General features: G+C 51.5%; 2 protein-coding genes and 1 long non-coding RNA gene across 5 annotated transcripts in view; 1 reads left to right on the plus strand and 2 right to left on the minus strand.

The window, feature by feature from the left end:
• Positions 1-317: 317 nt before the first annotated feature.
• B9D1 (B9 domain containing 1) lies at positions 318-6,251 on the minus strand. The gene is made up of 7 exons (XM_068207248.1): positions 6,080-6,251; positions 4,639-4,707; positions 4,443-4,554; positions 4,284-4,380; positions 3,837-3,899; positions 2,354-2,421; positions 318-1,030 (listed from the first exon to the last, which is right to left on the minus strand). The coding sequence occupies exons 1-7, from the start codon at positions 6,134-6,136 to the stop codon at positions 1,020-1,022; spliced, it is 477 nt and encodes a 158-aa protein (XP_068063349.1). The 5' UTR covers positions 6,137-6,251; the 3' UTR covers positions 318-1,019.
• A 941-nt stretch (positions 6,252-7,192) lies between these two features.
• Positions 7,193-8,270, plus strand: LOC137483376 (uncharacterized). The gene is made up of 2 exons (XR_011004445.1): positions 7,193-7,710; positions 7,838-8,270. It is a non-coding gene; the product is annotated as an uncharacterized lncRNA (long non-coding RNA).
• Positions 8,271-11,853: 3,583 nt separating this feature from the next.
• Positions 11,854-15,101, minus strand: part of CACNA1H (calcium voltage-gated channel subunit alpha1 H) — a 158,122-nt gene continuing 154,874 nt past the window's right edge. For all 3 annotated transcript variants that reach the window (XM_068207249.1, XM_068207250.1, XM_068207251.1), the window contains one exon: positions 11,854-14,578. In XM_068207249.1, coding sequence (XP_068063350.1) covers positions 13,496-14,578 — 1,083 coding nt within the window. In that variant the 3' untranslated portion in view covers positions 11,854-13,495. The remainder of the gene's footprint in view (positions 14,579-15,101) is intronic.

Below are 15,101 nucleotides of genomic sequence, written 5' to 3' on the forward strand. Positions count from 1 at the left end.
AAAGCCCTAATAATGCAGGTAGCAGTGTGGGATCTGCTTAGAGAGCAGCTTAAATACCTCAAGGTTCTTTAATCCTGTCTTATGGAGTTCAGGATTTTTGCTGTTCACCGTTTTTAACCTCCCTTCCCCTCAGCTGTCAGGGGGAAGCTGGCTCAGGTCTGGTTGGTGCCACCGGGGTGAAACATCCATGAGTTCCTTTGGAACAGGAGGAATTCAGGGGTTTGGAGGATGAGGAGCAGGATGGAATTCAGGGGTTCAGGAGGAATTCAGGGGTTTTGAGCAGCAGGATGAGGAGCTGGCTGTAATAAATCCCAGGTTTGGGCTGTGCCAGGTTCCTGTGCAGCTTTGCTGCAGTTGGAATGTGGGCAGGAACTGCGCTCCAGGGGAAACTGGGTCTTCAGGCAGCAGCAGGAGGTGCAGTGTTTGCCTCCCAAGCCTTTCAAACACTGATATTTATCCTGCTTCCCAAACTTCTGAAAAGGAAACAAAATTCCTTGAGTCTCCTCTGAGCCAACAGGAAATGCTTCTGAATTTGGATTGCAACGAGACTCAGCTCAGAGATTACAAATGACCAAAACAACTCCACTGGAAGTGTGGAGTCAACAAAAACAAGGCAGGAGATGAAAAATTATCCCTAAAAACGTTTGGAGAAGTATTTCTGTGTCATATAAAAGGTGCTGCTGCTCCCAGCAACGCTCCAGTGACCACTTTATGTTTTCAGAAATTAAATTTATTCCATCCCACTGTGGATGAGAACAATCTCTGCCTTGGTGTTTTGTTGACCTGTGTCCTGGAGGATTTGTGGTTCATCCCTGGTGTTTTTCCTGGGATTTCTACACTTGGAGGTCTTGGTAGTTCCCTTTTAGGGAGATGGTGTCGTTCTCCTGGGATTTGCAGTCAAACACAAGAGGTTACATGCCCAAAATTAAACAGGGAAATGACTCAGCAATTAGTCACTGCATTGAAACACTTTTTTCTCTTCTACCTTTAACTCTAGCAGAGCTTGGATGATTTAGGGCTTAAAAACATCCTGGCACAAAGAAAGAAACCCCTTTAGCAGCGGAAAGACAAATGAATCTATTGATACATCAGAGTTTATTCAGCCTAGAAGAGCTTAGAGGGGGATGCATTTCACAGGACCATTTTTGGAAGGTGCAATAATTTCAATTCCTCATTTGCAACACAAAAAAAAAGCCACTAAGAAGAAACTGGGTTTGCAAAGTTTTAACTGCAGGGAAACTAATACAGCTTGAAACTTTTTGTGTCATTAATTCTATAAAAAAGTGTACAAAAGGCTGCTATAAAAATATTTTGTTACAGGCCTTACTCTGAGAAAGTCTGACCCCTAAAAACACGGAATAAAATACAATAATTATGCATGAAACACTGAATGTTATCAATAACATCAATTTCCACAATACTTCAGCCTTACTGAGAGGATTGGGCTTGGCCATCATCCCAAATCCTCCCGGGCTGGTGTTGTTTGGAACTGGACACTCCAAACTCCAAATCCTCCCGGGCTGGTGTTGTTTGGAACTGGACACTCCAAACTCCAAATCCTCCAGGGCTGGTGTTGTTTGGAGTTGGACACTCCAAACTCCAAATCCTCCCGGGCTGGTGTTGTTTGGAGTTGGACACTCCAAACTCCAAATCCTCCCGGGTTGGTGTTTGGAGTTGGACACTCCAAACTCCAAATCCTCCCGGGCTGGTGTTGTTTGGAGTTGGACACTCCAAACTCCAAATCCTCCCGGGCTGGTGTTGTTTGGAGTTGGACACTCCAAATTCCAAATCCTCCAGGGCTGGTGTTTGGAGTTGGACACTCCAAACTCCAAATCCTCCAGGGCTGGTGTTATTTGGAGTTGGACACTCCAAACTCCAAATCCTCCCGGGCTGGTGTTGTTTGGAGTTGGACACTCCAAACTCCAAATCCTCCAGGGCTGGTGTTTGGAGTTGGACACTCCAAACTCCAAATCCTCCCGGGCTGGTGTTGTTTGGAGTTGGACACTCCAAACTCCAAATCCTCCAGGGCTGGTGTTTGGAGTTGGACACTCCAAACTCCAAATCCTCCCGGGCTGGTGTTGTTTGGAGTTGGAGTTTCCCTAAGAAGGTGCAGAGAGCTCGGGGGGCTCAGGACTCGTGCAGGCCCTGTGGCCCAGGCCCCTGGCCCACGTCGTAGCCCAGCTTGTGCAGGTCCTTGGTCATCACGTTGAAGGAAAGGGTGACGAAGCCCTGGGAGCGCACCCTGGTCACTGGCAGGGACAGGACGGGGAGGGATTGTCACAGGAGGGTTTGGGGCTCACTGTGGAGCTCTGCTCCAGCACAGCAGCTGCCAGCAGGAGCTGCCAGGACTCACCTTCCCGCCCTTCGCCCTGCGCCACCACCCTGGGGTCCGTGAATTCCGGGCGTCTCCCCGTGAACCAGCTAGGAGGAGAAAAATACAAATTACTGAATGCAAAATACAAATTACTGAATGCAAAATTAAAAATTATGATTGCAAAATACAAAATTCTTGAATGAAAAATTAAAAGTGATTGAATACAAAATACAAAATTATGAATGCAAAATACAAAATTATTGAGTACAAAATTATGAATACAAAATACAAATTACTGAATGCAAAATATAAAATTATTGAATACACAATTAAGAATTATGAATGCAAAATACAAATTATTGAATACAAAATACAAATAGTTGACTATAAAATACAAATTAATAAATACAAAAAATAATGAATACAAAATACAATATTGAATGCAAAATTAAAAATATTGAATACAAAATTATGAATGCAAAACATAAATTATTGAATGCAAAGTGCAAAATTATTGAATACAAAAAATACAAAATACAAAATAATGAATGCTAAATGCAAAATACAAATGAACGAACAAAACAAAATAATGAATACTAAAAACAAAACAATGAATGCAAAATACAAAATTATTGAATGCAAAATACAAAATTATGAATACAAAATACAAATTAATGAATACAAAATTATGAATGCAAAATACAAATTAATTAATGCAAAATACAAAATTATGAATACAAAAAGCAAAATAATGAATACAAAATACAATTTGTTGAATGCAAAATACAAAATAATGAATGCAAAATGCAAATTAATGGATTGGGTGGCTGAGATTGATCCAGGCCATGAATGAACGTCAGTGAGACTGCCCAGGAGGGTTTTGAAGCCTGATTCTCTTTACTGATCTACTTCAATCAAAGGTAAGCTTTGCCTTGAGGAAAAAAAGCTGCACCTGATTTCATACAGATTTTGTTAAATCCAGGTTTTTTTCTGGGGTAGAAGAATCTTTCTGTGGCAAAGATATTGTTGAAAAATTCTTCTTGATCACCCGGAGAACGACAGAGGCTTTGAGACCTTGAATTTCTTTAAAAAAAATGGATTGGGAATTGTTTTTTCACGGGTTTGCTCTTCCTGTGGCTGTCCTTCCCCAGGAAGATTCAGGCAGTAATTAATTACCTGCAGTTAGCAGGTAATTAATATGTTTGTTATATTATATATTAATGTAATCTGTTATATTACTCTATACTAATATATTTTACACCAATATAATATGTTTATATTACTATATTAATAGAATATTGTTGTTAATATGTTGTTAATATAATTAACATGTTGTTAATATTTTTATGAAAGCTCTTCAAAGACCCTTTTAGACACCTGAAAATGGGATTTTTACCTACAGAAAACTGATTATGGCACAGAGCAGTCACACCTCTGCACCACTGAGAGGCTGCAAATGCTTTTGTGGCTAAGGACAGGAGAGAAATTCACTCCTTAATGAATTAAAGTCATTAATTATTACCTTGTGAGCTGCTGCAGCATGGAGGTGGACTCTGGGACGAACATGGCAATGGTTCTTTTGTGCCTGAAACAAAGAGGAGAGGCCAGAACCTCAGGAATGGATAAAAAGCAGGATTTTTATGTTTATGAAGGCACAGAATTCCTGCCACATCAGGTCCTTTCCCTTCCCACAGAAAGGGTTTGTTTGCCCAGGAACAACAGATCTTCCTCCACTCCCAGTGCCGGGAAGGAGGATTGACTGTGTGAGTAACTCAGCTTCAAATCTGGGCTTTTTCCAGGCCACTTTGGGCTTTTACAGAATTTCTCTGATGATGAAAGAGCTCTGCCAGAGCATCTCTGTGAGCTGACAGGGCACGGTGAGGAGATTTTTGGGAGCTCTTTTCTTTTTTTCTTCCAGAACAACCGGAGCAGGGCGCGTGTGAGTCCTGCAGGTCCGGCTGGCACTCACCTGCCTGGCACGAAGGGCACGTGGACAGCTCCGTAACCTCTGACAACGTCGTGGCCAAAGAAGTCAGGCCCGTAGACACTGAGCACAATCTGTGGCCCTGCAAGGAAATGGGGGTGAGGGGGGGTTTGGCACCAGGGCCGCGCCCCCCCCAGCACTCACAGCCGAAGGGGTTGGTGCTCTTGAAGGTGATGTCGATGGGGAAGTTCCAGACCAGCGTGGTGGGCGAGACGCTGCTCTTGGAGGTGATCTGGGAGATTCCCTCCTCCAGGCCCTGCAGGGAAGCCTGGGGTGAGCCTGGGGCCGGGCTGAGCCCGGGGTTGGGGACAGGGACACGGGGTGGGGACAGGGGCGGTACCGCCGTGGGGACCCAGTCCTGGCCGTAGACAAAGGAGAACTTGCAGTAGAGGTCATCGAATCCCGGGAACTGCGGGGGAGACAGAGACAGAGAGAGAGAGAGAGAGAGGGGCGGGTTCACTGGGAATTCACCGGGAATTTCTGGGGGTGAGGATCTACCCGAGTCAGGGGGCTGAGGGCAGCCCGTGCCAGCGAGACTGGGACAGACAGGCTGGGGCTGGGGCTGAGCCCTGGGATGGGTTTGGGGGAAATGAGGCTGGGATGGGTTTTGGGGAATGAGGCTGGGATTGGGTTTGGGGGGAAAAGGCTGGGATTGGGTTTGGGGGATGAGACTGGGATGGGTTTTGGGGAATGAGACTGGGATGGGTTTGGGGAATGAGGCTGGGATGGGTTTGGGGGATGAGCCTGGGATGGGTTTGGGGGATGAGACTGGGATGGGTTTGGGGGATGAGGCTGGGATGGGTTTGGGGGGGATGAGGCTGGGATGGGTTTTGGGGAATGAGACTGGGATGGGTTTGGGGGATGAGGCTGGGATTGGGTTTGGGGAATGAGGCTGGGATGGGTTTGTGGGGAAAAGGCTGGGATTGGGTTTGGGGGATGAGGCTGGGATGGGTTTGGGGGGAAAAGGCTGGGATGGGTTTGGGGGGAAAAGGCTGGAATGGGTTTGGGGGATGAGGCTGGGATGGGTTTGGGGGCTGAGCCTGGGATGGGTTTGGGGGATGAGGCTGGGATGGGTTTGGGGGATGAGGCTGGGATTGGGTTTGGGGGATGAGGCTGGGATGGGTTTGGGGGGAAAAGGCTGGGATGGGTTTGGGGGGAAAAGGCTGGGATTGGGTTTGGGGGATGAGGCTGGGATGACTTTGGGGGATGAGGCTGGGATTGGGTTTGGGTAATGAGGCTGGGATGGGTTTGGGGGGGATGAGGCTGGGATGGGTTTGCGGGGGAGGAGACTGGGATAAGTCTGAGGGGGATGAGGCTGGAATTGGGTTTGGGGAATGAGGCTGGGATAGGGTTTGGGGGATGAGGCTGGGATTGGGTTTGAGGGATGAGGCTGGGATGGGTTTGGGGGGGATGAGGCTGGGATGGGTTTGGGGGGGAGGAGGCTGGGATAAGTCTGAGGGGGATGAGGCTGGAATTGGGTTTGGGGGCTGAGGCTGGGATGGGTTTGGGGGCTGAGGCCGGGCTGAGTTTGGGAGGGGCTAAGACAGGGGTGGGTGAAGGGGGATGAAGCCAGGCAGGGTTATGGGGCGCTGAGGGTGTGCAGGGTTGGGCGGGATGAGGACGGGTTGGGTTTGGGGCCGAGGCCAGCCAGGCTCAGGGAGCTCAGATTCTCATCCCGCGCGGGCGACGCAGCACCGAGACCGAGACCGGGCCAGGGCGATCCCCCCATCCCTCCGTGCTGTCCCGGTGTGTTTCCCGCGCTGTCCCCGGCCCTCCCGCACCTCTCCGCTCTCGATCTCGCCGCTCACGGCCAGCAGGAACACGCTGGGCGCCGCCATGACGGGCACGCCGGTTGCCGTGGCGACGGACGGGGCGGCGCAGCGGCCAAACTTCCCCGGCGGCGCGCTTCGCTTCGCTTCTCTTCGCTTCGCGGGGCTCCCGATCCGCAAAATCGCCCCAAAATCGCCCCAAAACTCGGCCACCCCACCTCCGGAACCCCCGGTACCAACGGCATCCCCGGCACGGGTGTTCCCGGGCGGATCCTATCCGCTCCCCTCAGTCGCTGAGCCCGCCCGGCGCTGCCCCGTTATCCTCGCAGCGCCACGTGTCCAGAACTTTATTTATTATTAATATAATTATTTAATATAAGCCTGAAGCAACCCCAACCGGGGCGCAGGGGATGGGCACGGCCCCAAAGCTGCCGGGCTTCAGGGACAGCGCTCTGAGGGATGCACACACAGGCCGGGGGGGTTTTGGGGTGTTTGGAGCCGGACGGGATCCCAGGATGGGCTGGGATGATCCAGCTCGGGATATTCCCCATCCTACAATTCCACGTGTGGAGGCCATGGCCGCTAGATGATGCTGCCGGGCAAGGGCCGGAGGCAGGAGGTGTTTGCAGGGAGAAGGAGGGAAATGGTGGATTTTGTGCTCTCCGGAGGCTCAGCCCCGCTGGCGAGCAGAGCCCTCAGCAGGGCGGGTGTTAACCATGGCTGTCAGAAGTGCCCTCACGCCGCTGGGTCTGCATGGCGGCGGGAAAAGGAGGGAACAGCAGGCTGCTGGCTTAATTATCCCCCTCCGATTAAAAATGGAAAGGGTGAGGCGGGTGTGCAAATAAGGAGGATGGACGTGCTGAGGCTTTGCAAGAGCTGTGGCCGCTGGTGGTGCCTTGTTGCGATGGTGCCCGCGGCGTGAGGGCGACGGGACGGCGCCGGCCTGGGGACACGGTGCTGGCCATCGGGACCGTGGTTGTGCCAGGAAATTTGCCGCCCACACACATCACAGGCTGGACTTGATGATCTTGGAGGTCTCTTCCAACCTCATTGTTCTGTGGTTCTGTGGTTGTGTCAGGGCCGTGGAGGCTGCCCAGCCTGGCCATGGCCTGCTGTGGTTCATCCTTCTCCTTTCCACATCCCAGGCCACCTTCCCCTCTCCGTGAGGGATTTTTGGGGTGGTTCATTGCTGCCAGACCCTCTGGGGATGGGTGGCAAGAGTGGGGGAAGCCCTTCCACATTTCAAGAGATGTGTTCTTGCTCAATACCTGTTTCAACTCGGTTTTTCAGGCCAAACAAATTTGGCCAAGAGAAGAAAGGGACAAGAAAGCAGGAGGGATGGGAGGGAATGCCTGAAATGTTATCCTTTCTCCACAGCCCTTCAGAAATGCTTCAGGGAAAAGAATTCATTTGAACTGAAAATGATCAGGGGTGGGGGGGAAGTAGAGCAGTTCTGGAGCAGCTGTCTGGAGCAGCTAGTGAGGCTGTTTAATTAACACTGCACTTGGCTACCAGCTACCTTGGAGCCAATTTCAGGACATTTTTGTTGCCTGGCAGGTGATACACAGCTGCTGGAGGAGTTCTCCCAGCAACAGGAGACCTTCCCCATGGCAGAGAGACAGCAGGGGGGTTATTCAGCAGCCGTGAGTCATCTGTACCTGCAACTGGAAGGACTCTGTCCCCTCCCAGCCATGACAAGACTTTTTATTCTTCCCTTCTTTGCATGCCAGCCTTGTTTTAATTAGCTGTATTTTTAATCTTTGTGAGCAGAGTGAAATCCCAAGCAAGGAAGTGGTTTTATCCTGCTGGAAAACTTAATTAATGCTCCATCAGAGAGTTTGATTTCCAGGCATGATGAAGGTTTGTGGATGGTGGTGACCCCATGGATGTTATTTAGTGATGCTGCTGTTTCTCCTGGCTGTTTAAAACATTCTCCTTTTCTCCGGGACTTGTCCTGATCCTGTGATTTTCACGGGAAGCCTCCCTGGGCTGTTTGGAGCCGCAGTCATGCTCCCGGGGAGGAAGGACATGCTGCTGCTGATCACTGACTTGTCACCTCTTCCAGGTTGGATCCCAGCTCCTGGAGAACCATTCCCAGTGTCCCTGCAGCACTGACCTCCGTGCTGGAGACACGGAGTGGAACAGCTGAGGGAATTATGTTTGCTTCGTTCCCAGCAAGAGCCAAAGGCTGGAAAAATCCAAACTGCTGGGAGCTCTGTCACTGGGAGCTTCTGAATCCAACCCAGGCACCGTGACCTGCCCAGGCTGCCTGGCTCCAGGTCCAGAAGCTCCCAGGGAGGCTGGAGAGTTGTGGTGAGCCCTTTCCCTGGGTTTCCCTGGGAACTGCCTCTGGATGAGCCCCGGGGAGGGCAGGCAGGGGCTCTCCTCCTCCTGAGCAGAGCTGCAGTGCCAGCGGGGGATACCTGTGGGATGTATCACCCCAGCTCTGGGCTCACCCACTGCAGCTGCAGCAGGAGCAGTAGATCCTTGGAAAACAGAGTGGAAAGGCACCCGGTGCTGCAGGGAGGGAGCAGGAGCAGCTCCTTGGTCTCCTTTACCTGCTCAAGCCCCATCACAGCAGCCCCAGGGCTGATCCAGGGAGGGTGGGAGAGACACAACACCACAGTGGCACAGCACAAAAGTTTATTTCGAATCCCAAATATTTATTATCAACACCTGGTAAATGGCCAGTGAAATACATTTGATGGTGTCATTAATCTGCAATAAAGCATTTGTATTTTTAGAGTTGTTTGCACAGCGTTGACTCATCCCTGCCTGCCAGGAGGCTGCAGAGAGCTTCCCTGCCCTTTGTCTTCCCTGCCTTTTGCTCCTGCTGCTCAAATCAACCAGGGAGTGAGTGGGATCTCGCAGCAGCACACACAGGGGGATACTCCTGCTGTAATTCCTGGTGAATTACCTGGTGGTGGGAAGGCACCTGGGTGAAGCCGGGTGGGTTTTGTGTTCCGTGGCTGAATCCCAGGATGGTTTATGTTGGAAAGGACCTTAAAGCTCATCCAATTCCACCCCCTTCCATGGGCTGGGACACCTTCCACTATCCCAGCTTGCTGTCCAGCCTTGTCCTTGGACACTTCCAGGGATGATCCCTGTGTCCATGTGGCCACCAGCCCCATGCCAGGGGCCCTGCTGGGCATGGACGCTGCCAAGGAGCTGTGAAGTGCCTGGTCTTTCCTGAAGAATTCATTTGTATTGGAACTCGTTATCATTGGTGAGATTTCTTTTGGTTAACGAGCAAAATGAATTAATGAGCCAGTCAGAATAAACTGCCACAGAGGCAGGGAGGGGAGAGGGTGAGGAAGACCGGGGGAGAGGGTGCCCAGAGGGACAGCTGGATTTGATAAGGACATAAGGAATAAAAGCAGGGAGAAGAGGGGAGGGTAAACAATCTCCTTCTCCTGCCAGGCATGGACCCCTCCTGCTTGTGTCCAGGGATGACTGCGTTTTTTGGGAATAACTCAGGTGGGAAGGCTGTTTTTCATGCATCCAACAGACCATGCAGACGTGGCCACGGGCCCTCGGCAGCTTGTGCCTCCACGTGGGGCAAAGCAGAATCAGAAGAAGCTGCTCCAGGGGACTTCAATCAAATATTCAAATCATTAATCTGGAACTTCCCTGTGGTGTGACTTAATGAGGGTCGTTGGTATTTTCTCCCTTTCATTGTGGACAGATTTATTTTTCACTGGATAGCCCAACATCCACAGTTGGAAAAAAACAACCCAACGCTGACCTACAAGTGAGGGGCACGGGTGAAGGGTCCTGGCATGAGGGGCAGCCCAAGCTGGGTATGGGACACTCCTGGTGACGTCTCTGCATCGGTGAGTGCCAGGGAATCGTGGACTTATAGAATATCCTGAGTTGGAAGGGACCCATGGAAGTGGTGCCAAAATCCAGGGGGTGCATCAGTGCCACTGCGCATCCCTCATCCCAAGCAGCCCCTCAGCACCTTCCCAACCTCCAGAGAGGGGCTGACCCCATGGAAAGGGCTAAAACGTTCTGTGACAGCACCGTAATGCTGGAAGAGGATGGAGCACTCACCTGGTGTGAGCTGGAGTTATTCCAGGGGCTCAGCAGGGCTCCGGCTGAGAGACACGAGCTGCTCAAAACCCAAAGAGCCACAGAGATTTCAGCTCCTGTGGCTCTGTCAGGGTGTGCTAAAATTCCTAATTAAGCCCCCTCGTCTGGAGGATGAGGTGGCCCCAGCCATTAAAACCCAGCCATGGTTTGAAAACTTAATAGGGGAAATTTAATGGATGAAGTCAATTGAATTATTCATCCCCAGAAAGCTTGTACAAATATCAAATGCTTATTAGCATTCATGCAACCTGTATGATCTCACAGCTCTGACAGATTAAGGTTGGGGCTAATTGCACCCAGGATGGCGTCAGATTTGGTGGTTGATATTTTTTAAAGCTTTTTTCCCCTCCCCAGCATAACAAAGAGAATTTCAGATCGATGCCATCTGAGATTTACCCTTGAAGCAGAGCCCCTGTGATGGTTTCCTTCCTCAGCATGGTGGTTTTTAATCCCTGTTTGATTCCTGCTCCTCCAAGGGTGCTGAGGTGGCTCTGGGCCAGCCCAGATGGACACAGCGCCCATCCCTGCGGGCTGTGGGTTTGCTGGAATGGAGAGTGCTGGGGCAGAGCCTGGCTGATTAATGGACAGGACTGAATGGCCATTAAAAATGCAAAATAGAAATCGATCCAATTAAATAATCATGACTTGCATTTACCCCGTGCTTTTCACTTCCGATCTTAAGTGAGGCTTGCAGACAGTCCAGGGGGAAATTGCTTAATGCTGCAGAGATTTAATCAACAAAATTAACACTGCTCATGTTAAATAGTTTCTCTGGGCATGGCCAGGTTTGGGGATGCAGCTGGGGGGGTTTTGCACCTGCAAGTCCAGGTGAGTGTCCCCAAAAGAGAGGCATCAGGGAGCAATCCACGGTCACTCTCTGCTCTTGGGAAATTCAGTCTGAGCTTGATTCTCCCCACGCTGCCAGGATGCTCCTGCAGCCTCATGGGGTTGTTCTGAGTTCCTGATGAGCTTTGAGGGGTTTGGGAAGGGCTTTGGGAAGGATGTCAGGTTGAGCAGAGCCAGAACCAGGAGCAAATATCCCAACTCATTCCCAACACTGCCATGGCCTCAAGCCCTTCCACGTTGTTCCACACCCGCCTCTCCCTCACCACCATCAGCCACCAACCCCGAGGTGAGAGGATTTTCCCCCTGAAGGGAATTCAGGAACAGGGCCAGAAGGGAATTCAGGCCTTTTCCAGCAAAGCTAAATAATCTCAGCAGTCAATGACACCCTGCGTGTCCCCTGATGCTGAGGGACAATCTGGAGCATCCCCCACCCCTCCAGGCAGGACTCAGCCTGGAGCAGAGGGATTCACCACCCCTCCTTAAACTGCAGCAAAAGCAGTTTGCCATCCTCCCCAAAGCGCTGTTAATCATGGATTTTGTGGCTCTTTTCTGGAATTCCTCGCTATCCCACCGAGACAGAATCATTATTTACAATAATTCTAAATGACTCTTAATTACAGCGGCGCAGGTGCTCCTCGGAAGCAGCCGGATCAACATATGGAGGTGAGGTGAGGGCTTCTCTGAGCTCAGGAGGAGGTGGGAGAAGCCTCCAGCTCCAGCAGGGATGGCTCACACCTGGGGGGCTGCAGCTTGGAGAGGCTGAGGAAAGAGTTTTCAGGGAATGCCGAGCTCTGGGAGCGGCAGGGACAGCTGGGCTCCCCCCGCTGCGGCACAAAGGGAGGCCACGCTTCCAGTTTATACAGTTTAATAGATGTGAAGCAAGATACATTTCCTTTGGAGTAATGGATGCATCGATAACAGAAGATAAATGTGAAGGCATAAATATGAGGCGGCACGGAAGGAACCGAACGGAAATGAGTGGATGGGTTTGTTCCCCCCTGGGTGTCCACGGGCTCCTTCCTGCTCCTATTTCCCGTGCCATGGACACAGGGCCTGCAGGAGGGGTGGGGAAGGAGGGTAAAAAAGGAAAATCAACCCCAAAAGCGGCAAAAAAAAACCAAACCCAAAGTGGTGTTAATAGGTGACCTGGATTCCTCTAGAGGCTTCTGGAAGGGCCTTGGGAAGGGAAGGTGTCCAGGGATGGGGAGGGAGGGACAGGGAGTGCAAACTGCCCCGAGGGTCGGAGTTGTTCTGCCACGAGGAGGACAAATCATCACCTTAAATGCTCACAAAGAACATCACCTACGACAGCTCTTTACACCTTTACACACTGTATCAATAATTTACTTAGAACTGCAGTAAACAAAATACATTTCTTAAATAATTTACTATTTATTTGTTCAGTTTTTTTTTTTAATCTCTCTGTAAATGTAGTTATTTTTCCTTTTTTTCATTAGTTTTTTCTCTTTGTAACACAAGAAACCGTCTTTGTGCACGTTAGTTCAGATTATTGCGACATTTAACCTGAATTTCAGTTAAAAAAAAAAGGGGGGGAAAAAGCAACAGGACAGTTGGACAGACAAGAAGAATGAATAACTTATTATTGCACTGGCTACAATTCAGTAGTGATTTGGTTTTTTTTGTCTGTAATTAGGACAACCTCTAAAGTACAAAAGAAAATGAGCGAGACGTCAGAAGCATCAGCTGTGAGAAGAAGCTGGTGGGGTGATGGTGGAGGGAAGGGAAGCGAGGAAAGAGGAGAAACATTTGGAAAATCAATGGCTGGAATAATTAATTCCACAGAAAACCCAAGGAAACACCACCCATGTAATGCAAAAAACAGCATCTCTGTTTCTCTATAAAAATATGTGCATTATGAAGAGAGAGTTTTTGTGGGTCTGTTTTCCAGGGTTTTTTTTTTTTGTTTGTTTGTTTGTTTCCTCATTTTGTAGCTCACAAATACAGAATTTTTATTTATAGAACTGCTGATATACAGACAATGTCCAGCTCCCAGGCACTCCAGCGTAACGTAACTGCTCAAAAAGGTGCCTCAGGAAAAGTTGAGCATCTTTAAAATAAAAACAATAAACAAACTCAACAAAACAACAAAACCCCAAGTGAATCCCCCCAATCCCAACCACCACCGCCTCAGACCTGAATCAATGTGATCGAGGCCACGGAGCGTGGTGGGAGGAACAAAGCCACCCCTCCACCTTCCCCTTAGAAAAGAAACCCCAAAACCTCTTGCCAAATCCCTCCAAAACCCCGTCCCCAGTTTCGTCCAGCCGCTCATTTGGTTTCTTTTCCATATTTTCACTTGTGTGTGTGTGTGTGGTTTTTTTGCAAACTTCCACAGCGCTTCCCAACGAGTGACCGCCGGGAGGGGACGGCCGTGGTGACGGCCACCCCTGAGCCCTGGGTCCCCTCGCTTTGGAACCCCCACATTGGTGACAAGCCCTTGAGACTCCCCCCTGTCCCCCATCCCAGCAGCTATACTGGGTCATCCGTGCCTTCTTCTGTGGCAGCAGTCACGGGGCCCAAGTCCTGCTTGCGCAGGGGGCTCTTGGCAGAGCCCAGCAGCTCTTTGCCCCTCTCAGTTTTTAAGTGATCCTGCTTTTTCAGCTCAGCGTCCGGCCGCGAGTCCACGGAGGCCGGCGTGGACTGCCCGCTGTCCAGCAGCTCCGAGAGGCTGCTCAAGGAGCCGCCGTCCAGCTGCTCGAAGGAGAAGCTGGGGATGCTGAGGTGCTCACCTCGGCTCTCTGGGAGCTCCAGGGATTCTCGGTAGGCCGGGAACTCGCAGGACGGGGTTCTCCTCCGCAGCAGGGTGTTCTCGGAGGCTTTGCTGCGTGGGGCCGCTGCTCCGTCATCCTCCATGGGAGGATCTATAGAAATGCAGGGCGGGCTCATCTTCTTCTTCCTCCGGGCTCCGTGGATGTAGTCGGCCTCCAGCTGGACGTGGCCAGGGGGCCGCTGCTTGTCCTCGGTGGGCTCCTGGAAGCCGCAGTCCAGGGTGCTGCCGGAGGGGCAGATCTCGATGGAGTGCCGCCGCTGCTCGTCGGCCCAGCTGGGCTTGCTGAGGAAGCCCTTGGCATCGGTGCTGTAGAACTTCTTCAAGTCCTTCTCCTTGCGGGAGAGGCTGCTTGTGCTGCAGTTCTTGAGGGGCACGGGGGACGGGGCCGGGGAGGTGAAGGGCGAGGTGGAGCGGCTGCCGGGGTCCGAGTGCTCCTCTGCCCAGTCTTTGGCTGAGCTGTTGATGTGCCGAACCTCCTCGTCAGCCAGGTCTGAGGGCTCGCCCTGGCAGCCCTCGGGGCCGGGGGGGCTGGTGGGGCTGGGTGGCCGGCTGGGAACGCCGTGCTGGCCACACGTGTGCTTCCGTGCCAGGGGGCCGAGGGGCCGGTGTGGGGAGGATGGGGGGGAGCGTGGAGGGGTGGCCGGGAGCGGGGAATGGAGAGGGCTGGGGGTGAGGGTGCTCTGGGGCTGCTTTGCTGATGGCTGGGGCTCTCCAGGCTCTGCTTGCAGGCTGTCTTTGCGCTCTGGAGTCTGTCCGTCCACCGAGTCTGTCTGAACAGCCTCCTGGAAGGGGGGGGAGAGAAGTGGGGTGAGAGCCTGGGGATGTGCTGGGCAGCAGCACCTCCAGTGATGGACACAGAATTATAGAACCACGTTGTGTTGGAAGGGGTTTTAAAGCTCATCTCCTTCCACACCCTGCCACGGGCACCTTCCACCAGTCCAGGTTGCTCCAAGCCCCATCCAAGCTGGCCTGGGACACTCACAGGGATGGGGAGCCCATGGCACGAGGCAAAGTGTTGGTGGGTCTAACACAGCCCACCTCGTCCCTGCCCCATTGTGCCAGTCCTGCCAGACCCTCCTGTACAAGAGGAGAAACTTTAGCTGGCAGGAGCCTTCATGTTCAGGGCTGGCATCTGCTGGGCCTTGGTCTTGCTCCAGCCCCAAATCCTGAGCCAGCACAACCCATCATGGTGGAGGGCTCTCCCAGCACTGGTAAAATGGATTGGGGCACCTTCTCCCCATGCCTTAGGTCTTGTTTCCTGGAATAGCACAGCCATGAAGTTGGAAGTAGGGAAAAAAGGCCTTC

The sequence above is a fragment of the Anomalospiza imberbis genome, chromosome 16, assembly GCF_031753505.1.
Source record: "Anomalospiza imberbis isolate Cuckoo-Finch-1a 21T00152 chromosome 16, ASM3175350v1, whole genome shotgun sequence".
Lineage (NCBI taxonomy): Eukaryota > Metazoa > Chordata > Aves > Passeriformes > Viduidae > Anomalospiza > Anomalospiza imberbis.

Bases quoted from the DNA above. Each gene is read 5' to 3' on its own strand.
- B9D1 (XM_068207248.1), bottom strand. From the start codon at position 6,136: ATGGCGGCGCCCAGCGTGTTCCTGCTGGCCGTGAGCGGCGAGATCGAG. The intron at 3,900-4,283 runs GTGAGTGCCAGC...TCTTTGTTTCAG, and splicing joins GTGCCCTTCGTGCCAGGCAG to GCACAAAAGAACCATTGCCA. The intron at 2,422-3,836 runs GTAATAATTAAT...TTCTCCTCCTAG, and splicing joins ATGCTGCAGCAGCTCACAAG to CTGGTTCACGGGGAGACGCC.